The following is a 27,662-nucleotide window of genomic DNA, read 5'->3' as shown; positions in this document are numbered from 1 at the left end:
GAATAAAACATTAAAAACTTCAACTATGTCAGTACATACTAACAGCTACAAAGATAGTTTTAAAGAACATCAGTGTTCTGACAATTCTGAGTGGTTAAGAGTTTCTTTAATCTCACATATTCAGAGAAATGCTTTGAAACATGTCAAGGAGACACAGTTCCCATTTGTGCCTTATAAAAGATACAATTTTATTTTAAAATAGATCAACTTGTCCCACCCAGCCTAGCAATTATCTCTTTCTAAATAGAGTACAGATTCATTCTACACCATAAAAGTTTGTGATTTTTAAATATTTTTCCATAGACTGTGTATAAACGTCTCCAGAAAGACTTCTAGCATTTGTAAACTGTATTTCATTAAGACAGAGTAGATTTTCAAGCATCAGATTCCAAAAGAAGAGCATGTTGGTCCTATTCCTAACACTACAATTTCTCTTCTCCTGAAACCACTTTTCCACCATCTCTAGGCACCCATCACCCATACCTGTCCCCATTAAAGTCCAATGAAACCAAGACCAGAAAAGTCTGCTTCTTAAAGTCAGGAAAAGGATCAATAATTCAAAAGCTAGAAGGAAACTTAGATATCATCTAATGTGAACCCTCCCCCATTCTATACAAAGAAACAACAGTTTTAGAAACATAATGCATAAAAGATCCCACAGATAAAAAGCAAAGTTCTCACAGTATCCATGAATAATCAATATATTAGTCACACATCAATGTCTCCTGGTTTCTTGTCCATATGAAAATTTATTTAAATGTAAGCTTTCAAGAGATTAGCGCAGAATCATTCCCCATACTATCATCTACATACTACAAGCCAAGGCTTAAGACAGGTTTGAAAATCACTCTCTAACTCAGAAGTATTTAATCCCTTCCCCAAAAGACTCAATCTTGGCCCTTTAAACTTTTGACAACTTTTGGTATGTTTTTGAACTAGCTGGAACCTGCATTACCCTCCTTTAATTCTGAAGAACAAAGGCAAAAGAGAAATAAAAGGGAGATTTTAAAACCAATTTCATTCATACTCTTACCCATGAATCTTTAATATTTCGGTTTGTTCTTCCAGGTTCTTATTCCCTCCACATTGATAAAGCAATCCTAACCCAGCCTGTCTTGCACTCTACAGCAATAAATGGCATTTTCCATGTCAAGAGAGACTAGACTGTTTCCTGGTCTACCTCTTAAGCATTCTTCATATCATAAACCTTTCCCCTTTAGAAGGGACAAATACTAAAAACTTAGCATTCTTACTTTCCTTTGGGGACTACAGACACAAGGAAACATCATCTGCCTAGTGACAGATGCTCAGGGATAATCCTCAATTTAAATGTTTAGCTTAGTATCAATTCTTTTCAAAGTTACTTAAATTATGGAGTTTAGGAAAGTATCAAAAGGTACTACTTTTAGAATCAGAAATTAAATATTAAACATGTTTAAAAAAATAGTTAACTTACTAAAGTAGAATCTTCATTAAATATACATATTTAGAATTCCCAGTAAAGAAAATTTTCTAAGTATACAATTAATCATTAACTTTTTAAAAACACAATATGATGATTAGATTTTCTCCCCTATAAGAAATATATTTAAAATAACTGGTAACTTTTTATCTGCAGTTAATGATGCTTGAGACACAGAAACAGCCTCTATCCTCTCTGTATAATAGCCATTATTATGCCCAGTAATGTATTATCCAAGATGATTTCAAATGACAAATCAGACCATACTAACAATTTTGTATTTTAAGCAGAAATAGAATGCAGCTTTATAGTTTTGAAAAACAGCAAGTGGATAAAAATATTTTTTTTAATTTGAAACCATCAAATTTAGAAAAATATTCTGAAGTCTGGAATGTCTACCTTGGTCAAGTTTTTAATACCTCATTCCCTAAAGTGAGGCTGCCACCATAGTTTTACTGGACATCTTTTATAAAAACTTTAAGCCAAGTTGGTATTTCTATTCTCTAACCTAAGAGCAATCCTGCTTTTTTTTTCTCCCCTACTTCTCATTAAGACTGTTTATAAAGCTAGAAGGTAAACTGTTATTTAAATCTGGATTATAGACATAAATTTTTAAATACTGGACTATTCTTTACTCTTCTGAATCAACTAACTCATATTTAGGGAATAATGTCATCCTCTTCCTCCCTCCCTTCCCCAAACAAAAAAGGCTCCTAGAACATCACAAAAATTCAGTATATGACAATATAACTTTTGTTCCTTCATCTAGGTATCATGAAAATATAAAAGCTGACTTGTTAAGATTTTATTCAGCTAAAAGTTATAATGGTATGTTGTCAAAACAAAAAGATTCCTGCAAATTAACTTTAGAGTTTAAAAATTTTTTGTACTGTACTTATCAAGACAACAAAATAGTACAGTGTCATCTTTCTTAAGCAACTTCATCTATACAAACTACACTAAGTATTTTTGTATCAATTTCTATATCATATGAAAACAAGCAGACACAGTTAACAAGTTTAGGGGGTATATTTGGTCTAACTTTTAAAAAAATGAACATTATGAAAACTTCCCTTTCAACAGCATTGGTGGGAAACACCTGCAAGGGATAAGCAGTCATCCTCAAAACAGCTAAAGCCCAGGTGACAAGGAAAGGTCCTGTGCCCTGCTCACAAGAGGTAATGAGTACAACATGTAGTACAAGGTCAAGGACAGAAGAAACAGTGCTTCCAAACACCCAACCCAAACCCAAAGTCACAAAAGCAGACAGGAAAGTACAGGTGAGGGCTTTCAATAGAGCCTCATCTCCAATGGGCAACTTTGTAGCTCACTAAAGCTAGGCATTTGCAGGAAATGTTTACAAAGGCGAGGAAGGCCATCCAGTTCTTCATACATACTACCAGAATTCAATGGTAAAAAGAAAACCAAGGATAGCTACAACTGAAGTCTAACTGAAAACAGGGCTTTAAAACTAACAGCAAGAGAAGAAGCTAACAGCAGAAGCTCAGTTTTCCCAGGCTAGGAAGGAGGGTGTTTCTAACAAGAAAATCTAGAGCACTGGATAGAGTAAATATATTGTTCTTATCCTCCATATCATCCACAAAAGCAGCAGCAAAGGATAATAAAATAAAGCATGGGATGGAGACATACCAGTGAACCAAAGATTTTGTCAGTTTTCGGCAAGAAAAGGTAACTGGGATTAATCATACCAATAATTTAAAGAATGTCAAAAAGATCTAGAGCTGAAAGCTGGGACCAGGAACCAGAGCAGAAGTGGCAGATGACATTCTGGATGGTTAAGAAAAACTGGAGTAGAAGGAAGGGCGGAGATTGGTTTGATTTACTAGACAACTATATGCTGCTTAATCAGCCTCCCCCAGTGGCCCTAAAGAAATACCTATTGCAGTGAACCTACTAAGTCCCAGCCACTCAAACACAAATGAACAGCTGCCCCCAGGGTGAGGCCAAAGAATTGCCTGTGAGGATTCCAAGCCACCTGGGTCAAAACTAGACATGCCAAAACCACAAGTTCACACTGCTCAATGAAGCCTCCTCAACCTGGCAACAAGGAAAGGAAGAGAATCTTCTTGCCAGGGATTACACGCGAGAAAGGGAATCTTCCTGCCAGGGCTCACACTCGCTAAACTGAAGCCTGTCAGTCCACATGCCTCACCCACAAACACCAAATCTGCACGCAGTCCTTTCACTTGGGAGAGAAGCAAAATGATGACAGAAGACTCTGGCTCTTGAGTTGGGCAATAAGGGTTCACAGCCATCTGTGCTATGCATGGAACAAAGATGAAAGTAAAAACTTTCCTAGTGCAAGCTGAACACATATCATAGAATTAAATCATCTTTTAAAATGACCTCAATCCAGTGGTAACATTACTCCTAAGACTGGAACAAACTTAGTGACATAGTATAACATCTCCCTCTCCATGAGTCTTATTACACTATGTTCTTGCAGCATAGTTTTCTGTCTTCAATATTCAGAATATTCTAAGACAAAAATACTGAATTCAATTAAGTGAAAGAAAGATGTGTAAGTGAATATACCTATATATAAGCTGGAAATAACTGGTGGGTAATACCTGTGAGGTAAAAGAAATATAAAGGGCTTTAAAGCTCTCATTTCAAATCTTGAAAAATCAAGACTATTTAAAACCGATGGCCAAGATTAAATTAGTTTTATAAAATTTTAATAATAATCCACAGAAAAACTTTAAAAGCGGATCAGGAGAAAACTGGCTGCAAAAGAGATTGAGAGCTACCTGGTTTCATTTTTCAATAGTTTTTTTTTTTTTTTTTTTTTTTTTTGTAATAGCAAAACACAGCTACAAACATACTAATGTATTAAAAGTGAAGGAGGCAATCAAGAGAAGAATTTTAAAATGGAAAAGATTAAAAGGAGTTACCGCTATAGGTGGGAATGAGGAAAAGGAAAACTGGTATTTCATTCTTTTACTTCCAGAATGGCTTAAATTTTATTAACATACGCATGTAAGTTGCTTGATTAATGCTTAATAAAAGAACAAGTCTGAATTTAACATATCAGCTAAGCATGGTGATTATGTTTTGGATTTGTATCCCCACCCAAATCTCATGTCAAACTGTAATCCTCAATGTTGAAGGAGAGGCCTCTTGAAAGGTGACTGGATCATGGGGGCAGACTTTCCCCTTGCTATTCTCGCGATGGTGAGTTCATTCTCATGAGATCTGGTTGTTTAAAAGTGTGTAGCACCTCCCACTTTCTCTTTTCCTCCTGCTGGGGCCACATAAGACAGGCCTGCTTCCCCTTCATCTTCTACCATGACTGTAAGTTTCCTGAGGTCTCCCTAGCCATGCTTAACGCCTGTGGAACCATGCACCAATTAAATCTCTTTTCTTCATAAATTACCCAGTCTGAGGTATTCCTTTATAGCAGTGCAATAAGGGACTAATACAAATGGCCTACGAATACTATTACCAGCAGTAGGAGAGAAAAGAGCTGGCTGTAACCAGTAGGTTACAAAAACAGCAAGCACTCAACAATGTTTTTTAAGCTTTCTTAACTTTATACAAGCAGATCTGGATTTGTGTTAACAAAACAAATATTTACATCTTGAGTGTCTTTTTCAGTACTTGATTCTATGCAGTATATTTTGCCAGTCTTGAGCAGTTCAAGATCAGTCTAGGCAACGTAACAAGACCACATCTCTACAAAAATAACAATAAGCTAGCCAGGTATAGTGGCACATGCCTGTAGTCCCAGCTACTTGGGAGGCTGACGTAGAGGGTAGCTTTAGCCCAGGAGGCTGCAGTAAGCTGTGCTCATGCCACACTGCATTCCAGCCTAGGCAAAAAAGCAAGACCCCATCTCTTAAAAAAAAGTTTGCAAAGCAAATTTCAACAAAATTTCATGAGTTATATTTTAAGTTTCATTGCTTTAGTTCTTCTTCAGATCCTCCTATTATTTGAATATTGAAACTTCTTTGCCTGTCTGTAACTGTCACTCTCTGGAATGCTTCGTTTTTCTTCATTTCTCCTTGTTCATTCATCTTAAACAGTTTTCTGAGAAATTTTATATTGTGTTATTCACTCTAATGTTCAGGCTTCATTTTTTTAAATGATCTTTTACATCTCTTTCCTGAGTTATCAACCAGTTTTCTAATTTTTCCTAATTCAGATTTACATTGTGCTTTAATATTTGTATCATTTTCTAAATTTCTCTAGGTTTATTTTGAAACAGGTTATAGTTTCGTTTATTTCGTGGACATTTCTTTCTGGCATTCTTTCACTGTCTGCAGTAGTAATATTCTGCTCCTTATACTTTTTTCTTATAAAAATTCTGTGGGGAATCTGACTATGATCCTTGTCTATTGCTCATTTTTTAAATAAAGTTTTAACTTTATTTTTTTAAAATTAGTTAAAATAAAAAATCTTTGGGGAAAGAGGAGTAGCTTTTCTGACTTCAGTAAGAGTTCTTTTCTGTTTTCATGAAGGATTACTAAAAAACAGACTCATGAATAAGATCTCCTGTGTTTTTATCTTCTCCCACTTTCATGTGACCTTTTTTCCTTTGCCCTCATTGTCTCCATCTTGCTTAATGTGGATTCTGTTCCCAGTCATGTCTCCTTGGGGTAGGGCTTTGACTGGGAAGGGAGCTCAAGCTGGTTAGTTTTGAGAGTTCATTGAGATCAGATGACTCTAACCTCTCTTCAGAAGTTACTGTGTCCTCCAGGGAACTCAAAACTATCTCCAGTTCCAGCTGCTGTTCTCAAACATACTTGCCACAAGTCTCTCACTACAGTGAGTCTCTGCTGGTTATCTCGGGTTCTCCTATTCTCAAGTCCATCAGACACCCTCATGCTTCCTTCTGCACAAATGCTGATACCACACAGGTCTTGTTAGCAGACATTTACTCTCACCTTACTTGTATGTGAGTCACTGGGGATGCTGTTCACCTAGTCTTGCAAATGCTGAATGTGACATTTTGGTTTTGATGACCTAGTTAATCTGTCTCTAACTAGGGGGAAATGAGAAAATTTTTAAACTATGTTCTATTGCCATCTTCGTAGATGTCAAACATTCTTTCAAGGTACACTTAATAAGTATACCTGAAATCCATTATCATGACTATAAATGTATTTGTTTTTACCTGGGTCTTAAATAAAGACACTAAGGTAAGAAATTCAATTTTACAATGTGGCTTACACCTCAGGTTTCCTATCATCTTTTCTATAAATATCAAATGTTCTTTCATATGACACATATATAATGGAATCATTATTAATAGCTTCCACTTAGAAACAAATAATTAAACTACAAAACAAAAAAATGGAAAATAATGAGAAACTCTTCAAACCACTTGAAGAAATGTATTAAAGCAAGCATTAATATATGTATTTGTAGGCATTTAAAATGCCATTAGGATGGCAAAATTTCTTTCTGTATTTGCTGAGCACTTCCTGTGTCCCAGAAATCCTGCCAGACAGTAGGCACACAAAGAGCCTAAGCCATAACCCCCTAACCTTCAGGAACTAACAGACTAGCTGGATATAAAAACCAATAAACAACGTGTGCAAGTGCCATAAAAGAATTAAATAAAAGCCACTTGCTAGAAAGAAATAATCTAAACTATCTGAAAAAGAAGAGTAGCTTTTTACTTTACGCATTTCTAAAGCACTTATATCTCCTCCACGAAAGACACAATGCTACTTTATTTTTCCAAAATAAAAGATTCTTCTTTTTTGCCTGCTGAATTAAGATTCATTTCTAAATATCATACCCAATGCTGAGAAAAATAAATTAAGAGACATTTCTTGTAATGTACAGAGTGGTACATATTACCAAACAGCTTTCTGAAAAGTTTTATCAAGGGTCTGAAAATTTTTCAAACACTATGATTCCTAGGAATCCATTATAAGAAAATAATTTTACAGCCAAATATTATGCACAGATATTAGTACCTGAGACGGGCAGATCAGGAGGTCAGAGGTTCGAGACCAGCCTGGCCAACATGATGAAAATCCATGTCTAAGAAAGATATAAAAAATTATCCGGGCATGGTGGTGCACGCCTGTAATCCCAGGTACTCGGGAGGCTGAGACAGGTGAATCGCTTGAACCCAGGAGGCGGAGGTTGTAGTGAGCCGAGATTGTGCCACTGCACTCCAGCCTGGGTGACAGGGCGAGACTCCCCATCTCAAAACACAAAAACAAAAAAACCAACAAGTTAATGCCTAAAACTAAGAGCTACTTAACTAGAAAATAATTATACTTTAAAATAAATATCTAAAAAGCAATTGATCTTCAAAAGCATTCTAAGTCTGAGTAACCTGGATTTGCTTCAAGTGCAAAGTAACAGCAGATTACCACCGTGAGCTTTTGACAATGTAGGGAAACATTTATGACATGTTAGTCAATATGAGTATAAAATGTATCTTACCCGACCACATCATCCTGAATATTCAAAATAATCTCAATTAATTTAAAAATGGCATGGAAAAAAAAAACCTAGAAGAGAATGTGCCACACTGTAGAGGACAATATAACTGGTATGTTTTCTTAGACTTATCTATATATATTTATAAATTTCTGAATTTTTTCAGTGATTTTATATTACCTAATAAACAAGGAGAAGTAAAAACACGAAAGCAAAAGCAAATCCACTATCTTTATAACTTACTAGAAAAATAATTTCATTGAATCAGTAAGAAAAAAATCAAACTGCTCAGGTTGAGACATGAATACACAAAGGAAAGATCAGACACACAAACAAGAACAATTCCAAGCGGAGGCAAACTGGCAACAGTTACCTAAATATCACAATGTACATGCCCCTTCATTCTCCCAGTGTACCCTGCACATGATGGGATTTTACAAGTTGGGTCTTTGGATCCACCTTGGGAGGCCAAGGCAGGTGGATTACCTGAGGTCAGGAGTTTGAGATCAGCCTGGCCAACATGGAGAAATCCCATCTCAAAAAAATAAAATAAAAGTTGAGTTTTTTGTAGTTCACAGATCTGATTTCTAACACTTCTGTAATGAATACACCCCATTTCTGTGACTGCTGGAATCTAATTGTTCTATAATGAATACATCGCATTTCTGTGATCATTGGAAATATGAAAATTTTGTCCTACAAAATTCACATTTTAAAATGAGTTAAGAGAATCTAAAATTAAAACTCTGCCACAAATGGTTTTCAGTACTTAAATTCACATACATGAGAGTTTGTGTGTATAGTGAATGCATAAGAATTATGACAAAGACAATATGAACAAATCAGCACATTTAAAAATAAATTTCCATGTTTATTCTTCCTCAAAAAGTGATAGTTCTGTATGCTTTGGAACTATTCCACATTTTAAAGTGGCTAGTATCACTATTGTTTAAACATTTTTTAATTGTTAAAGAAGTTATTTCTAACAAAACAAAGAATGATAGCAACTTCTATTTCCAACACATTTTTCCAAATCATGTTCCATAGGATATTAATGGGTATAAATCAAAAATAAAAGGGAGGGAGGTCCCTTAATCAAATAAACTGAAGAAATACTGGTTTACACAAGTTTCTTTATATAAAAGCCTTTATGTGCATATATATACATGGTAATCTCCAAAGCAGTGCTTTTCCCAAGTCTAATCTCAGAAGTGACTCTACACCTTAAATAAACTGAATTTGGTTACTTGTGATTGAAAAGGGCAAAGAGTGGTTCCTAGGTTCCCCAAATGATGGTGTGCTAGGGTACAATGGTGTCACTCATCACTAAGAGGACTGAAGGGGGGAGGAGGGAATATCTGGGAGAGGCATCCAGGAAGCAGTTACTTGAATGTGGAGCTCAGAATAGAAGAATGGGATGCAGAGATTTTGATAAGCTCAGCATATAGGAGTCAGCGGAAGCCATTATTGTCAATGTCATTACCCAGACAGTACTCTCTACTTTCTCTCTGCATGCCTTGAATTCAATAGATTTAAAACTCTATCAAAAACCTCCACTGCCTCATTTATTTGTTATCCATAAGCTCCGGGATCCTTGTAGGCAGAGCACCTGTGATAGTAGCTACAAAGCAAACGCCAACCAAATAAGTATTTGTTAACAAATTATTTGTTCTTCAAAAAATCAAAAGAAAACCTAAATTTACCTCATTCATATTCTAACTGTATTTGAAAACATACAAAAAGATCCTCAAATTATTAAGTACAGAAACACCTATAGACACATGGACTAAATGCATCAAAGTCTGACTTTGGCTTAGTGTTCAATAAAACTAGTTTTTTCTCTCCCCGCCCCAACAACCACAGCTTAACTGGAAAATAAAAATTGTATATATTTAAGGTGTACAACATGACATTTTGATACACATATACAAAGTGAAATTATCATCACAATCAAGCTAATTAATATATTAATCACCTCACAGTTACCCTGAAAATCTACTTTTAAGCTTTCACTTCTGAAAGGCCAATCAACCAATGCATACTTCGGTGTCCTTTCCAGCATCCCTGAACCTGCGCCTCATCAAGGACAAGGTGAGTAAGTTACCACATCTAACAAACAAAACAGAGCCAGTACCATGAACCATGCCAGGGGATAAAAACAAGACCTGGAGAAAACACAACACCTGCTTTCAAATGCACATAAGCACTCTCTAGAAATAACGTTGAGTGAACATCTACTCATGAGTTTTAATGTGTTGAAATTTTATCAGTTGAATAAATGTGTGCATAGTAATACAAGAGCAAACTGCTACATTAATTAATGATGATTTTGAAAGCTGTTAATTTTATGTTCAAAAACAATTATTAGCTTTCAAATTGTTAGAAAGGGAATACACCAACGGCTAATACATTTATTACAGAGCTAGATCGTCTTTCCTGGGTTTTTTCCTTTGTAAGCCTACAAATGCTGATAATTTTTAAAAAATACAAGGCCAAATAAGAGATTGGATTTTATCGTAAATCTAATTTGTAGAATTTTCTTGTGTTCTAGCATTTATAAAATTAACTAGATAACTATAAACTGTATTTACTCATTAGTTATTTCATTCCTTTGAGGCCATAAGCCTTTCAAGAAAAAGAGTTATTTGGAAACCCTCCACTTCTTGTGAGGATAAATAGCAACTTTGCAACTCCAAAATTTCATGAGAGAAAAATCTCCAAAATCAGTAATTCATAGATAAATCTATGAGATACCCCAAAAATACTTTGTTCCTCTACTGACCTCAGCCGAAAGTGAGCATCTACTTGGTATAGCCAATGTGCAGTATAGCGCCCAAGGAGCAATCCAGGAGCTGACAATGCTGAGAAATAGTTCCTGCACCAAAAGGTCAAACTTATAAAATCTGACAACAAAAAATGTGCATAAAATCCTAAAAATGTTTCTGTAAATATGCCTATTTGTTTTTCTACGATGGTGATATTCATTCAGCTTCAGCATCATATTGCTTTTAACAATCAGCGAGCAACTCAGCCAGAATGTGTACCTGGCATGCCTCTAATATGTACAGGCAAACATACATGTGCAAGCCTGTGTGCATGCATGACAAATGAGTAACACAGATGATTGCTCAATCACCTTTGACATAAACGACAATTACCACCGGTCTTAAAATGGCGACTTCCACATGACTCTAAAGTATTATATGATCTCCAATTTAATTTACAAATATAAGCACATTTCTGCATACAAAGTGGTACACCTGAAACATTTTTTTTTTTAATCTTAAAATCATAAAATGATTATTTTTCCCCTAGGCAAAACCCAGATCACCAAAAATAAAAACCAATCACAAAAACTACACAAATGATATAATTAGCTATTAGATATCAATTCAAGATTTATATAATTACTTCTTTTCCAGTTAGCAATCACATTTTCAAACATTAGTATATAAATATAATCATTTGACTATCTGACAGTTTCAAATATAAGTTACTTAGTTCAACAAAATGCCTTACAATATGCCTGATTTAAGAACATGTAAGTTCAAAAGTTATTAACACTTTATACATTAGCTGCACTACATTTTCAGGAATTTGAACATAGCCACATACGGAATAGCCTCCAGTTTCCCATGTATAAGATCACCTCAATTAATTATAAAGCAACCAAAAAATATTATTTCAAAAATGCCTTCACAGTGCTGCTTCTATATAAAAATACAAAAGACAAAAGGATAAGCAGGGGATGGAGGGGAGGGGGGCAAGGGGAGGGAGGGAAATGGAAGGCAGGGATATCAGTAACTAGGAAAGAATAAACAAAATCCCAGAGCATATCTTTTTAAGAAACCATACTTATGGGGATAATATTCTTAATTTAACTGTCAGTCTTTTTAATGATATCCTACTAACATCTACTCCCACAAAAGATCTGCCATACTCTAATAGGGATCTGGGGGAGACATGCATTCAACCATAGAGGTGACTGTGTTATTTACATTATTATCAGAAAGATTCTAATTCCCACCAAAATATTAGCCAGCTCTTGAAAAGCCTAAGTACTAGCAATTACTATGCTGTATTTGTATTAACACCACTATAAATCACTGATTATCGATCTGAGTTCAAAAGTAAGTTCAACAGATAGCCCAACTACCTTTGCGTTTACTGCAATTCCCCCACTAACTGCTATTTATCAGAAAGCTCCCCCATTCAAAATATACCACTGATTCCCACATTCTCATAGCCATAGTTTTACTGTATTTCAAAACTTGAGTCACCTGTATGCATCGTCTTCTTTCAAGTCTCATATCATCCTGATGGGGTGGGGGAAGGGAGGGAAGAGTCCAGCGGCAAAACTATAACACTGTGTGAAGAAAAACAGATTATGATAAGAAATAATGATGCAAGACAATTACCCCTAATTGAGGAATATCTAACATAACTACAATCCCAAGACATATAGATAAAATTACTTCAAATGTGCAAAATTCGTTTCCTAACATTTAAACTTACTTAAAAACAATTTTCCTTAGTCTTCAATAATCAAAATCAACTATACATAAAATGTATTCAATTGTCAGAGAAAAGAAAAACAGTTTCAAAATGTGCCTACTACCACCAAAAATTTCAGGCCTTTTCTAGAAATCGAATAAACCTGAATATTCCATTATTTAACTTATCTGGGGGAAAAAAACCCTACAGTTTGTAATTTTCATCAGCTCCCAAATTAAGATGAATGCAAATTCACTTTTATGGTAGTTTACTATTCAAAGTTACTTTAAGGGAAAGGCAACATGTCCGTCTACCAACGTGATTTATAAATTAAGTTCTGAGACACTTCTCACACTGCTCCCCTAAGTCCACAAACCTTCTTGCTCTCCAGGTGGTTTCTCTTATTTAACTGCAATTGTTTTATAATACTTCCTACTTATTGCTTACACTGATAATTCATAGATGACCTGAAAAGTTCATAACAACTTACAGGAAAATGAAAGTAACCTCAGTGTTACCAACTGATAACAGCAGACGAGGTAAAGACTCGTAAAGGTTAAAACCTATCTTATAAAGAAGTTGAGTCAAAAATTTATCTTTTAAATTGATACTGTGAAGTTAATTCAAGGAATATTCTAAATAGAACGATGTTGCATATGGTAGCCATGTTCCTATGCCAGCCTCATAAAAACTACTGACTCCAAGATATGTTCCTGGTCAAGGGTACCAGGGCTGCTCCAGAAGAGATACCAAAACGTCTTCAAACCTCTAAACAAATTCTAATATAGGCTGTTTTCCTTTGTAAGCACCCTCTCAATTCCCAATGCCTCCAATTCCTAAACTTCACATGATGTCATCCCAATCATAATGCTTAATAATCCTTTTCCCTAAGTTATTTTACACTCCTAAATTACTATACAACGCTCTTATTGCCTCAGTATAGTTCATTTCAGGTAAGCCAAAGAAAGAAACCAACTGGACTGAAATAATTCACGCTAAGATTTGCAATTTCCAACAACCATTCTAGTTTGCCCAAATAAATCTCTTATTGGTAGAATTCCAAGTGGTGTTACAATAATATAGATTTGAGTCTATATTTATGGGCTCAAAAGATTTCTGCTTTTCATTTATTTCTCCTTATACTTTTGAACTCCCAGGTTCTTTAAAAGCTCCAACTTTGTACTCCAAATAGCAGCAATAGTAGACACTTCACTGAAAAAGAATCTCAGAAACAGGGGTCTATGTGAGTTATTTTTAAATCAGGAATTGCCTGTGTCTGAAATCATTAACTGTATTCCAGACTCTATTCCTGAAGAACTCCCATTCCAATTCCAATGCCTGTTATGGTACTACATTAAACACTAGACCTACCACCAGCTGATATCCAACAGGGGGGCATAGAATGGATGGATAAAGAACACTAGAGTACTGCATCAGAACAGTTCTATTTGTAAAAATAATAATTGAATCAATAGTATCTTTACTCAAAGGACATCATTTTCTAATCATCTTTCCCCTAAAATGGGCAGTTTTTAAAATTCTGACATGAAGTATAGGAAAAGAAACATGAATTCAATCTCCAGCTATGAACTATATATATAATCAAATCCTTTAGGCTCCCAGCATCATATTCTTCACCTAGAAAATGTTGCAATGCTACTTACACCTCACCAATTTCAGTAAAAATAGATATTACTGACACAAAAGTTCTTTTTAAGAAGCATACTCAATTAAGGTTATCAGTATTCTTTATTAAAAATGGTTAGCAATTAGCAGATTATTTCATTACTATTTTAAATATCTAAATGTAAGAAACACAAATCAGAATTTCTGGCACTTTTTGAGGCATTATCCATTAACCATTACTTATCTGAAAGGCCACCGGAAAGATCTCTTCTGAGTTACAAAACTTGCTGCTGACTTATACGGCAACCAAACCATCATATGCTAAGTAACAATAAACTCCAGAAATCTGGACCTTAGATTACTTTAAATAAAGACTCTACTGATTATTTCATATATCCTTCCTTCAGGCTGGTCATTTTTCAAAAACAAAAATGTTTACATGAGGTCAGAGTTTTTATAACAATAAGCAGATAATCCACACACCGAATGTGCTCTGCAGATAAGCTACAGATATGATTTTCTTCCTAAAGAAGTTTAAACATCTAGACATAGACAGTCAGATTTTAATTTCTTTTTTTTTTTTTTTTTGAGGAAAATAGAGTATATTTTTCATCGTTTTTCCCATAAATGAAGCCATTCACAAACTACAGAGTAGCAATCAAATGCTAATGACAAACATCTATCTTGACCACAGGAACCTCTCATAACCCTCAACATCTTTTCCAGTATGTTTTAGCTCAGTTTGCCAAAGGCAACGTGATGGTTTACGAACAATCAGTAACTGAGCTTACATGGTTTTTTGAAGTTAAACTTATAAAGCATTGTTTGAAAATCACTACACAAAATTAATCTATAGCACATCTTCAGGGACAAGACAATTTCTACAGCCAGGTTAGTCTCTTGGTGTCTGTATCCCACAGGCAGGGGTGGGGCATAGGCAGGGTTGGGGGCTGGGGGGGGACCAAGTCACCTATTAAAAGCACTGATATAGTAAGATTTGTAAAAAATAATTTAAAAAAATTAAAAAATACTAATCAACAGAGATCCAAAATGTTAAGACTGTGACTGAAATGAATGCATTAGCATGATAGGCAAGTTCGGATTAACTTAGAAACTAATCAACTAAATGGCAGCTGCAATATGTTCTCTAATGTGACAATGTTTTATAATGACACTAAACTAAAAATTATATCTAATTTCAAAATAACTAAGTAGTAGGTAAGTATTACAAGTAGCAGATTTTTAAAAGTAAGTATGATAGAAGGAGCATAAAAAGTACTGGTTAAGCACTGCCTCACTTCTTAAGCTGGGAGAAAATACTAAGCTGTTTTTTATTAGTTCATTTTATATGTTATATAAATTCTCAAATAGTTCACAATTTTAAAAATTTAGCCCATATGAAAACATAAAATACAGTGCACACTGGGAACTTAAAAAGCAGATAGTTAAGACGACGCCCATGAAAATTAAGCAACCACAAAAAAGCTACAATAGAAATCAAGAAAAACTAGATCTAAAATTAGGTTCCATAAATTAAACTTACATCATTATCTAACATTTATACACTGTTAACTAACACTCCCTTATAAACTTTTGCTCATTTACACTAACAAATTAAAGTGACAGAAGAAAGTAAGACTTTTTTTTCCATATAGTAATTTTAGAAATAGATTTTCTCGAATTATAATACCCAAAGGAGTCAAACGAAAGGAAAATAGAAGTATCATGGGCTTGATGCCTAACACACAAGAAAAAACTCTTTTATTTCCAATAAGATGATTAACCAGCATTACAGAGAAAAAGCAATTATCTGCTGAGGATTTCAAGTGAAATCCTAAACACCCAGAACATTTATCACTCCCCTCAAAAACCCTAGAAAACAGACACTGTTTAAAAAAAAAAAAAAAGAGGGGGAGGCCAAAAAACACAAGACTTTAGAATATAATATTGCACCAAAATGATGAGTAAAATTATAGGGAAATGAACATTTGTGGAACACTTACTATGTGTGTGCCAACCACTCGGCTGAGACACTTTATAGACGTTGACACATTTGACTTCCTAACCGCCCTACAAGTAGGTAGTGTTACTTCCATTTCATCCACAGGTAAAGCGAGTGTCAGAAAGATTAACTGGCCTAAGGTCACAGTCTGTGAACTCTGGTCCCACATTAAAGTTCACCATGGCAAGATGCCACTCATTAAGGATCACTGAAATAGTTAAGAGAAAATTACAGAGATGCAAGAACTCACATGTGTCTAAGTCTGATTTTATCCCCTATACGTACTACTCTGCATCAACCATCCTAAAGATGAAGAAACGAGCTCATTAGCAGTACTTACTTTGTAAAAGGCATTTTAATTTAGAACAGAATACTCATTCTCCCCAAATGTTCATCTAGCAGAAAATTTTTGATTCCAGAATATTGTAACAGGTTGCTGTATTTTCCCTTTACCAAAAAAATTTTAGACTGGGCACAGCAGCTCATGCCTGTAATCCCAGAACTTTGGGAGGAGGCACAGACAGGTGGGTTGCTTGAGCCCAGAAGTTAAGAGACCAGCCTAGGCAACAGGCAAAACCCCATCTCAACCCCAAAAAATAAAAACTTGGCTGGGAGTCGTGGTGCAGCCTGTAGTCCCAGCTACTAGGGAGGCTAAGGTGGGAGGATCACCCGATTCTGGGAAGTCAAGGCTGCAGTGAGCCCTGATCATGCCACTGCGTTCCAGCCTGGGCAAGAGAGTGAGACCCTGTCTCAAAAACAAAAAGAAAAAACATATATATATTTAAGGAGACAGACTGAAAAGAAGGCAAAAACCAATAGCAGATGAGTCATTTTGCATTAAAATCTTGGTCAAGGTAAAAGAACATGTGGGATTATAAACACGGGTCTTGGATTTTACTACTCCTACGGTATTTTAGAAGTGGAATAACTGAAATATGTGTTAAAGAGGCTAGAAACGTGATTTCTCAGGCAATTATGTGAAAAGAATTAGGAAGGTTTAAGAACTAAAAGCTGAGCAGATTAAATAAGTTTGGCCCCAAATTTTTGCTATCTCAAACAACCAACTCAGTATCTCTGGGACCACATCTGGGCTTAATAGACAAAATTAGGTACCAAGTATTTGGACACACCAACAAATAGAGGAAAACAGGAGAAAAATGCCTCACATGTACATTACCTGCAACAATACATAATGCACTGACAAATCATTTTTAAAACTGAAGGGCAGAAACAGAAGTTTCTGGAAGTAAGCTATCATCAGTAAGTGTAAAGTAATAGCACAGGTACCCTGTCACTAATTCAAAATATGTAAACTACCACTGATATTCTATTATGCTTGCTGTCCTTTGTCTACCTTTGCAATGTGAAAACATTTACAATGATTTACACAGGTTTATATGACCTTCAAGTCTAACAACTATTTATGTATTCTCGAGTTTCGAGCCCCTCAAACATGAATCGTCAGACCACACAGCTTTTCGGGAACCTAACTCCCACTACTAGAAAGTGACTGCTCTATCCAGTAAACAGTAGAAATACCCCTATCATATGCAGACCTAAGTTTCAAAGGCTCATTTCTAGGAAAGTTAGTTAAAAGCCTACACATTAAGAACTACTTTAGTACGTAGTATGTTGAATTAAGTCAACTTTTATAAGGTGGGCTTATAAAAGTTCCAGGCCCAGAAGACCTCAATGAACTCAGCCTAAAAGTCCGTTATTTTTCACTACACGGGATGACTTACCTTTAACGGGCACTGGTATAAATACTCTAAACCACTAAACCCCATAAATAATTACATAAAGTAAGTACCCCTATGATTTCCATTGTCCAGCTGAGAAAACTAAGGCACAGAGAGATGAAGTGAAGCCATCCCAAGTCACACACAACTAATAATACAGAGATATTCAAATCCAAGCAAATTGACTACAAAGTCACTGCTTTTCGACATATTAAACTGAACCTACCATTTCCCCTACTCAAAAACGGAGGAAATAGCAGGGAAGATGGGGGGAAAATCCTCTTCTCCTTTTTTGTATTCTTAGTCTTGGTTAGTAGGTATCACCATCAGCCCAATATCCCAAGGGCAAAAACCGTATCACCTTTGCACCAACCTAATAAAATTCCACCACCTGAAGTTTGGTGTTGGAATCTCTGCTCTTTAAAAAAAAAAAATTATCTTTATATCAACAATTTCTATTTGCATCATCATTTTAGCAGGTGCACAGCACTCCATCGCAAAAATGTAAATGCATTTTAAGCAAACACCTACTGGGGGTATGTGGCTTGTTTCTGATTTTCACTAGCATGAATTTTAACCTCAGAGCTTGCTTCTTCCCTCTGCTAACAGGAACTCTAAGAGCAAAGTGGTATGAAGAAAACATCAAGAGCCATGAAGACAAACCTCTTTAACTGATATGCTTGCTTAAGGATGTGCTTTTATGTCACCTACACATAATGTGCTCAAACTTTCTATTATTCAAATCAGTTCTAGATCTTAAGAGGAAGTTTAAAGGCGTGGCCCAATGACCCTCTAGGTGCTCTGGGAATCAAAGTTGAGATCTAGCGCTTTGTGTTACCTATTGTAAGGTTTCCCTCACTAACCTGAACATTAGGGTAATCTCATTTATGTATGCATTCCCTAAACCAAGCAGTATCTATCAGACAGAAGACATTTAGAAAGAGTATGTGGAATCAGTAGCCTGCAAGCCCGTCTCATAACTAGCTTATAAGAAATGTACTACAAAACCCCTTGCTCTCTCTCCTTTCCGACAGTACCAACTTTTCTATACAGAATGTTCCGTAATACAATATATACACACATATATAATGTATATATAAAATGTTAATATATAATTGATTTGCACGAGCGCATGCATACATATACTTAGTTGGTTATACATACTTTTATATATGTGTAATTATATATCATTTTATAAACCATTGCTTTTAATTATCCTTGCATCTCAGAAATACAGAAAAATAACAAGGCATGGAAGAGAATCAAAAACACCCACTGTCATTATAGCTTACATTTTCTTCCAATGAGTCTATTGCTAAAAGTAGTAAAGTGAGTTCGGTTTTACTTACTTTCTCTCCCACACTTTTGTGGAGATTACAGGGAAATGCTGCCCCCCACCCTTTAAAAATTCTTAAAATGTATGTTCTTGTATTTTACAACACTAGTTATCTTCCAAATAATCCACGTCTCTTTCACATTTAGCGCTAACCTCAGATGTAACCTCTGGTTCTATTCCCTGGCCACTCCACTCATTTCTGTATACATCTTTCTGCAAAAGAAATATTTTCCAAGGTTTACTCCAAACTAATACTTCAAACTCTCTTCTCTGCTCTAACTTCTCACTCAACATCCAGTCTAACAAGGTGCTGGGTGGCTGCCTACAGTGCCCTATCCCTGCCTCCACTCTCTGTGCCTACAAGTCCTCATCACCTTCCTGCCCGACACATTCTCCAGTCGAACGTCCCATCTCTACTCTACTCCCTGCACTACCATTCTTTCAGTAATTTCATTACAAACTGCTGACTGTATCTATTCCAATTGGTCTTACTAAATCCTATCCATTTTCAAACTCCCTCATGCCTTTCCATTCTTCTCCATGCTCACTTTAGTCACTTGATCCAAGTCCTTAATTCATCATAAGTATTCCAAATGCCTCCTGGAATTAAGTATCTCCTAGGCCTGATGGTTATGTCAGAAACTCTAGGGGAGATTCCCTAAAGTAGATTAGACTCTACTCCCAAAAATCCTGATTCAGGAAGCCTGGACAAGGACCTAAGAATATGTGTTTTGTTTTAACAGGATGTTACAGATGAATCCTGGACCCAGGCAAGTTTGGAAACTACTGTGCTTAAAAATCCCTATCCCCTACCCTAATTCATTGTACGTAAGCTGCTACAAATACTTTGCTGAGACACAGGACTTTCAAGCTGGAGTTAACCCCTCTACAATTTAGAAACATATGATCTTATCTTACTCCCCTGAACTCAGTTCAATGTGACATTCCACAAAATACATTTAAGCCCCTTCTGCATAACGGCTTATTTCTCCTACCTAAAATCTGCCCCTTCTTGCCCATCCATCTTCGAGATTACCTCAATTTGCCTTCATCCCATTGAATGCTACTGTAGCCTCTCCTCTTAACTTGCATATATTCCTGCTATATTCTGTTAATTATTTATGTTATATACTCACTCCAGTAGCATTACCTACTACTTGGGGGAATGTATCACTAGATCTCATATCTCTGTATCACAGTAGATGTTCAACAAACAGATTGGCATAGCAGAATAACAACAATGAAAATACTGCTTTATGTAGAAAAAGTGGGATGTAAAGCAATATGCAGATTACATATATTTGTTTTTCAAAAAGAGAAAAAGTAGTTATGTGCAGGGAAATAAATGGTGGATTACATACAAAATGTAAACAGTAGTTATCTCAGAAGAGAGAAACTGCAGGAAATTGTCATTCTTATCTGTATTTTCTAAATTTTCTAAAATAAATGTGTATTTTGTGATGAAATACAAACCTTAAACCTTAAAATTGCTATCCTGGAATTTTCTCAACCAATGGACATTCTACAAAAAGGACTGACACACTACCATGTCATCAGTCACACTGTCATAATCCTAATACATATGACATTTGTTAATGTTAACATTTCTACATCTATACTTCAAATTCCATTGGCCTCACTAAACTGAATACACAATTTCTGGGACCTGATTCACAGACTTGCCAAATCAATATACACGGGCATGCTCTTATTCTACCTGTTTTACAGGTGGGGTTTTGTTTGTTTTCTTGTTTTGGTTCGTTATTTCAGTCAAAACTACAAACCTTCACGTACTGTAACTGTCTTTTTTGGGCGGTGGGGGAACAGAGTCTCACTACGTCACCCAGGCTGGAGTGCAATGGTGTGATCTCAAGCTCACTGCAATATCCACCTCCTGAGTTCAAGTGATTCTCCTGCCTCAATCTCCTGAGTAGCTGGGATTATAGGTGTCCACCACCACGCCTGGATAATTTTTGCATTTTTAGTAGAGACAGGGTTTCACCATGTTGACCAGGCTGGTCTGGAACTCCTGACCTTGTGTTCCACCCATCTCAGCCTCCCAAAGTGCTGGGATTACAGGTGTGAGCCACCCCACCTGGCCTTTTTTTTTTTTTTTTTTTTTAAAGACACTCTCACTCTGTCACCCAGTCTAGAGTGCAGTGATGAAATCTCAGCTCGCTAAAAAACCTCCGCCTCCCAGGTTCATGCAATTCTCTTGCCTCAGCCTCCCTAGTAGCTGGGATTACAGGAGGGCACCACCACACCCAGATAATTTTTTCTACTTTTAATAGAGACAGAGTTTCACTGTGATCGCAGCCAGGAGGGTCTCAAACTCTAGGCCTTAAGTGATCCTTCTACATGCTCCCTCCCAGAGTTCTGAGATTACAGGAGTGAGCCAAAGTGCCCGGTCAACTGTCTTCTATCTGTGTAAGTCCAAGAGACACACAATATAGGTGAAAAAACTGGAATTAACATCAAAATAGGTTGAGCATGGTGGCACTTACCGGTAATGCCAGTTACTGGGGAGGCTAAGGTAGGAGGACTGCTTAAGCCCGGGAATCTGAAGCTGTAGTGACCTATGATCATGCCACTGCACATTAGCCAGGGTGACAAAGTGAGACTGTCTCTAAATAAATAAATAAATCTTCGGACTAAATGGTCTAGAAATGCTTGCAAGACACCACCTTAACCACTCCCCTCCTTAAGCAGAATAAAATCCTAAATATAGGGAAAATTAAACCATTTCAAAGAAGAATTGTCATGATAAACTATTTCAAGAGCTTCCAATCCCTAGTCACAGATTATCTCCTAAATTTCTCTATACCAACTTAATTTCACACTGTTTTTTGCTACATTCTGAAGAAACAGAAAGTACCTATACAGTCTACAAAACACTTCATACCCTACAAAACACCCCTCACAGGCAAAGACTTATTCCTCAGCTCCTCCAACCGAACACCAGGACTTTCCATTTCTCTTCTCAAATCCTACTAACAACTGTTCCTGCTCAAATCTCATGCTTTCTCAGTTTATGATGCCACATCTGCACAGAGTCTATTTAAACATGAGTCCTGGCAAATGTGACTGTTCCTATACTCTTCAAAATAAGTCTTTAAGTCCACAGATTCATGTTCCTTTTGTAGACCATTTTGCTTCATGTTCAATCTCTACTTTTAGAAATCCATTTCATAACAGAAAATACAAAATGCATATACAAAAGTTTATTAAAATATTATAAATAAAAATGCCCAACACAAAGAAAAGGTAACAGATATGATATTGTGTGATCACTTGAATTTTTCTGAAAGCTTCACTACATGAGAGGGAAGGTCATACCATTATATTAAGGAAGGACCCAAAGCCCTTCCCAAAGCAGTTTTAGAAGAGTAAGATACACAGAAAATGCTCGAAGAAAACACTTAAGATTATTCATAATGAATTTCTTTGGCTAATAAAATTCTGAGTAATTAGTAATTTTTTTATACTTCTTAATGTATCACAATTTTTATAAATGTAAACATCTTTTACAAGGAAAAAAAAATGGTCGAAGAAATTCAGCTTTCATCCTAACATTAGAAAGTGCCTCCATCATGGACTCTAACTAGGGGCCACACTGAGTAAACCACTAAGTACTTCCAATTTTTTAAACTCCAACAGAGGTTAAAAAGTTCACGACAATGGACTAGTATCTTTGTTTTTAACACAACAATGAACAAGTATCTTTGTTTTTAACAATCAGTTAATATCCTTCTAGGTATCACCATCCAAAAATAAGACCCAAAAAAGTGCTTGGCATCACTTAACCTGGCATTCAAGGCCTTAAGGCACCTTAGGAGCCAGCCTGAACTCCTGGCTCTATCATTTATTGCACCCATAGAACTGCTGTATTATCAAAGACATGGCACCTGTACAGCATTTAAAACACTGCACAGCAAGTGATCAATGCACTGTTGCTTCTTTTTACTGTTAAACTGTAAAGTACTATTATCTCAATCTTTTCATTCTGTCTCCTGGTATACATCTGCACTCTAGTCACAACAGACAAAGTCCTACTACTCAAATCCCACTCTTTTGCTAAGGCTACTCTTCTTTATTCACCTCCGCCCAAGAACAGCACATCCAAACCCAATTCCAGTGCTGTCTCCCCCAGAAGTTCCCACCACACACCTATAGACATGACCCTGGCACAGCAGTATTTATAACACCATTGCCACCCTATCCCACTCTGCCTTGAACGGCAGGTAACTGCATGCATGTGGAAAAATCCCTGTTTGCCTCACCCTCCAGAAGGCTGAGTCTCAACTACCACGGACTGTCAGTAAAGGAGTAAAGAAACTCATAAGCATCAAACCCATTCATCTCCTAAAACGTCTACTTTGGGTTGCAACTGAAACAAATATGAGTTAAAATTTGTAAATGCTGAAGATGAGGTAAGTAAGCACACTTAAGTGATACCTGCAACCAAACAGTACAACAAATGGGTTTGCTGTGGTTTAGTTCTGTCACTGAATCCAACGCAAAGGGCACAGAAGCTAGTATTTTTGCTACAGAGAATGATAGTTCTCTGTGCTAAGAAATAGTTTGTAAAATTATCAACTCTCTAGAGCTTAATCAGATAAATCCTGGGAACAGTTCTGATTTATTTGTTTCCTTTTACATGCTAAGCCTCTTTTCTGAAAGGAGTATTTTTAAACGTGGCATTACTTACACTGAAAGTGTTAGAAAGTCTGATGGGCAAAACACTGAGAACTGCTGAAGCCAAGAGGATAGGGACATGAGAGCTCGTTATAGTATTCTTTCCACTTCTGTATATCCTTGAAGTTTCTTGCAATTGAAAGTTTTTCAAAAAATTAAAGCAGGAGTATGTGAGAAAAGAGTCAGAAGTAAAGTCATCTTCGAACTACAAAATAAGTGAGCTACTGGACAAAAGAAGCTAACTAAGAGAAATTTAAAGAATCAGTGACACGTTGTGACAAGAGACCTTACAAGCATACCATGACTGAGCAAAATATGTAAGGTTCTGTTTCTCTTTGGGGTTCTGTTTATTTCTCTTTGGGGAAAGGGTTAAAATAGCTTGGGAAACTATTATTCATGAAATGTTTTTAACTAAGTCACTAACAAAGATTTGCCTGTGTAGGCTTCGATTTCTTTAACCTTTTTTGAAGCATTCGTTGTGTTAACACAAATGTACAACTGAAATGTGAAACTTCAGGGAGCTGGGGTCAAACTCCCTTTCAGATGTCATCAGCCAGTTCTGAGGGACTGATACAGCTCAAACTTCCTAGTGCCAACCTGGGCAACAGATACACTGCACTACCAGTCTGATCGGCTGACATTCTCCACCCATCTGACAGAGAAAAACTGTACACTTTAGCCACCTTCCCCAAAATCTCTTCTTGCTACCCAAAGTCATAATTGAATTTTATCTTCACACTTTTTACCATTAAAAATAACACTTTTCATGACATCTAAGATATGAATTATACAATTTAACACATAATATGTTATATTTAGAGCTAAGATGTCTTCGATTTCATTTAATTCAAATCAGTCCTTTACCAAATGTGGAAAGTGAAGTCTAGAGAAGTTATATTTTGTTTTTAAGGTTTGATCATAAAACCAAAGACAAAGATAAAATAATATTCAATTGCCATTTTAATTAAGCCTTCAAACTACTTTGTAACAGAGAAGTACAGGTTGAGCATCTATAATCCACTGATCCAAAACTGTAAATCTACTGAGCACAGATATGATGCCACTGGTGAAAAATTCCATGCCTGACTTCATATGATGGGTTACAGCCACAGCTCAGCAAAAACTTTACTGTGTGCACAAAATCACTGAAAATACTGTGTAAAATTACCTTTGGGCTGTCTGTATACAGTATATAAAACATAAATGAATTTCATGTCTAGTCTCGGGTCCCATCCCCAACATATCTCACTACATATATGCAAATATTTCAAAATTCAAAACAGTTCTGCTCCCAAGCACTTCGAATAAGAAATAATCAACATATATGTGTAAATATATATGTGTAAGTATAACAAGAATATGAGCACTTATATATAAATGGAGATGGACGGGAAAATGTCAAGAAGAAAAAGAAACAGCAAACCTTTACTAGTCAAGGCAATGGGCCTGGAGAGGTAGAGGGGTAGCAGTAGAGAAGAAAGTTATATCAAACAGTTGTAGATAATTTTTTTTTTAAATCGAAATTCTTTTAAATAGCAACTCAAAAAGAATTTTTCTAAATACTGGTAATTAGGATATTGAAATTTTCATTAGTAAAAATCACTACTAAAGTAGTATTTATATATACTTTTATACACACACACACACACACACACACACACACACATATATATATATATAATTTGTTTTCTGAGGCAGTCTTGCTCTGTAGCCCAAGCTGGAGTGCAGTGGCATGATCTTAGGCTCACTGTAATGTCTGCCTCCCAGGTTTCAGCAATTCCCATGCCTCAACCACCCAAGTAGCTGGCCAGCCTGTTTTTGTATTTTTAGTAGAGATGGAGTTTCACCATGTTCACCAGGCTGGTCTTGAACTCCTGATCTCCAGTGATCCACCTGCCCCAGCCTCCCAAAGTGCTGGGATTACAGGCTTGAGCTACTGCAACCTGTCTCAGCACTTTATATTTTCAAGAAGGTAGTGACGGTGTGTTGGTGGCTGGGGTCTCTAGTTGAAGAAAAGGGAAATTTTTCTATCTCTGGTAATGTCCTTATGGATATTAACCTCAGTTAACTGGAATAGCTGTGGACTGTATGCTTCTGGTTAACTAAAATGTAATCAGTTAACACTCTGCAGTAACCATTACAGAAAATACTTCTGCCTTACAAAGTATGGTATGCCAGAGATAAGTTAGTGTTATTTGACATCTGAAGCATTTCAAATACCTCATGTGTTGTACTGAATAATTATAACTGCATGTGGCCATAGAAGGGATAAGAAATGGCTAATACTGGGACATCCTCTGGAATTTTTAAGAAATAAATATATATATTATCCATAAAAAAAAAAAGAGGAATCATCATACATACATATGGGTACATTTCAATAACTTCAACAATGAGAACTTACTTATGTCTATTGATACAACTGAGAAACAAGTTTACATAACTGAATACACATGAATAATGATGCCATGACACTGGATGATGCCCAGCATTGGCTTTCTGTCACTGTGCCTCCACGTCATGGACCTCACAGTACAGTGTAGGAAACAGACAAAAATCTCACTAATAAATGACTACACACACATACCAACCATGATAAAGTTATGAGGGAAAGTACGGATTGTTAAAAGAGAGAAACATTTAGATTTGAGAAAGGTCAAAAATAACCTTTCTGATATTTGACAAGTGAGACCTGAATTTGTAGTCTTTGTATCCATAAGGCTTCCTAAGCTTGTGATTCTTTTCAATCCTAGATCCATATTTTTAAAAAGTTAGTGAAGAAGTTCAAAACTCCTGAGAAAGTAATAGGCGAGTAAGGATCTGGAATAACTAGGGCTGTACAGTCAAGACAACCAAAGACTGAAGGAGTCATGCACAGATGCCTTCAAATAATCAAGCAAATCTCACAGAGGTGGGTGGCCTGACTCACTCCCTGTAGTTCAAGAAAACAGAACTAAAGCCAAGAATTAGGAAAAGGTTGCAGGAGAGTATGCAGAAAATAGATAAAAGAACAAAGACATCCAATAAGGGGACAGCTGCTTTATAAAGGCAGCCCTTAGTCCTGCAGAGCTTGGGACCCACAGCATCTTCCTCGGCCATGATTCCAACCCTAGGTAGGAAACAAGGTTCAACCACTGTAGAGTCCTCTCAGTGGGCCTCATCTTCACCCAAAGGCTGACATCACTAAAAAACTCATTTAAATATCTACCTAAAAGAAAACAGTCTCCACCACTCAGCTTGTTTTTTTCACCCTTATATCCTGTACTTTCTGAGAATGTTCATGCCATAAGAGCAAAATTGTATTCTGGAATCATGAAGCTGGGTACTTGCTTATACCAAACCATTCTAAATCCATACATTCCACCCCAGCCATGCTCAACAGGAAACTAACTGTATTAACCTTTATATTCCTCCAAGCACCTGCAAAGAAGCCTAGGTATTAACGGTAATCCTCATCTATCTTGCTTCTATACAGGAAAATAACTGGTACTGACATTCCCAGTTTAAACAACCATAAAACTGAAGAAAATATTTGAGACAACTGTTTCCTGAGCATCAACAAATGGTAGCCCAAGACTGTGATTCCTGTAGGGTCATGAGTGTCCTGCTTGTCTGGGAACTATTTCCCAACATGGTGAAGGGAACTGGAGTCTCAGCAAAGCATGGCAGGCATGCTGAGATGCGAGGTAAGTTTAAGAGTTCAGGCAGCTAAAGCTGTGTGCCAGAGAGAAGGGAGCTGCACAGAAGGGGATCTCCAGAAGTCTGGATGTAGGGGAACCATGAGGACCAAATGCACATGGGCCAGGTGAAACCACCTGAGCCACAGAATGATTACTTAAAAGGCTGAGAGCAGAACCAAAATGATAGACAATGAGCAGGTCTGGA

At 36.4% G+C, this 27,662-nt stretch overlaps 1 protein-coding gene across 4 annotated transcripts in view; it reads right to left on the bottom strand.

The window, feature by feature from the left end:
• The window catches only part of DYRK1A (dual specificity tyrosine phosphorylation regulated kinase 1A), a 141,550-nt gene that overhangs the window by 75,222 nt on the left and 38,666 nt on the right, over positions 1 to 27,662 (bottom strand). For 2 of the 4 annotated variants that reach the window (XM_054249044.2, XM_078358642.1), the window contains exons 1-2: positions 12,166 to 12,252; positions 10,668 to 10,760 (exon numbers count right to left, since the gene is read on the bottom strand). Coding sequence is in view for 2 of the 4 variants with exons in the window: in XM_035283101.3 (XP_035138992.1) it covers positions 12,166 to 12,175 (10 nt within the window). In the remaining 2 variants the exon portion in view is untranslated. Of the gene's footprint in view, positions 1 to 10,667; positions 10,761 to 12,165; positions 12,253 to 27,662 lie in introns of those variants that run through there. The other 2 variants (XM_035283101.3, XM_035283102.3) reach the window with 2 other exon arrangements.

This window comes from Callithrix jacchus, chromosome 21 (assembly GCF_049354715.1).
Source record: "Callithrix jacchus isolate 240 chromosome 21, calJac240_pri, whole genome shotgun sequence".
In the NCBI taxonomy this organism is placed as follows: Eukaryota; Metazoa; Chordata; class Mammalia; order Primates; family Cebidae; genus Callithrix; species Callithrix jacchus.
This window is presented reverse-complemented; position numbering and strand designations above follow the sequence as displayed.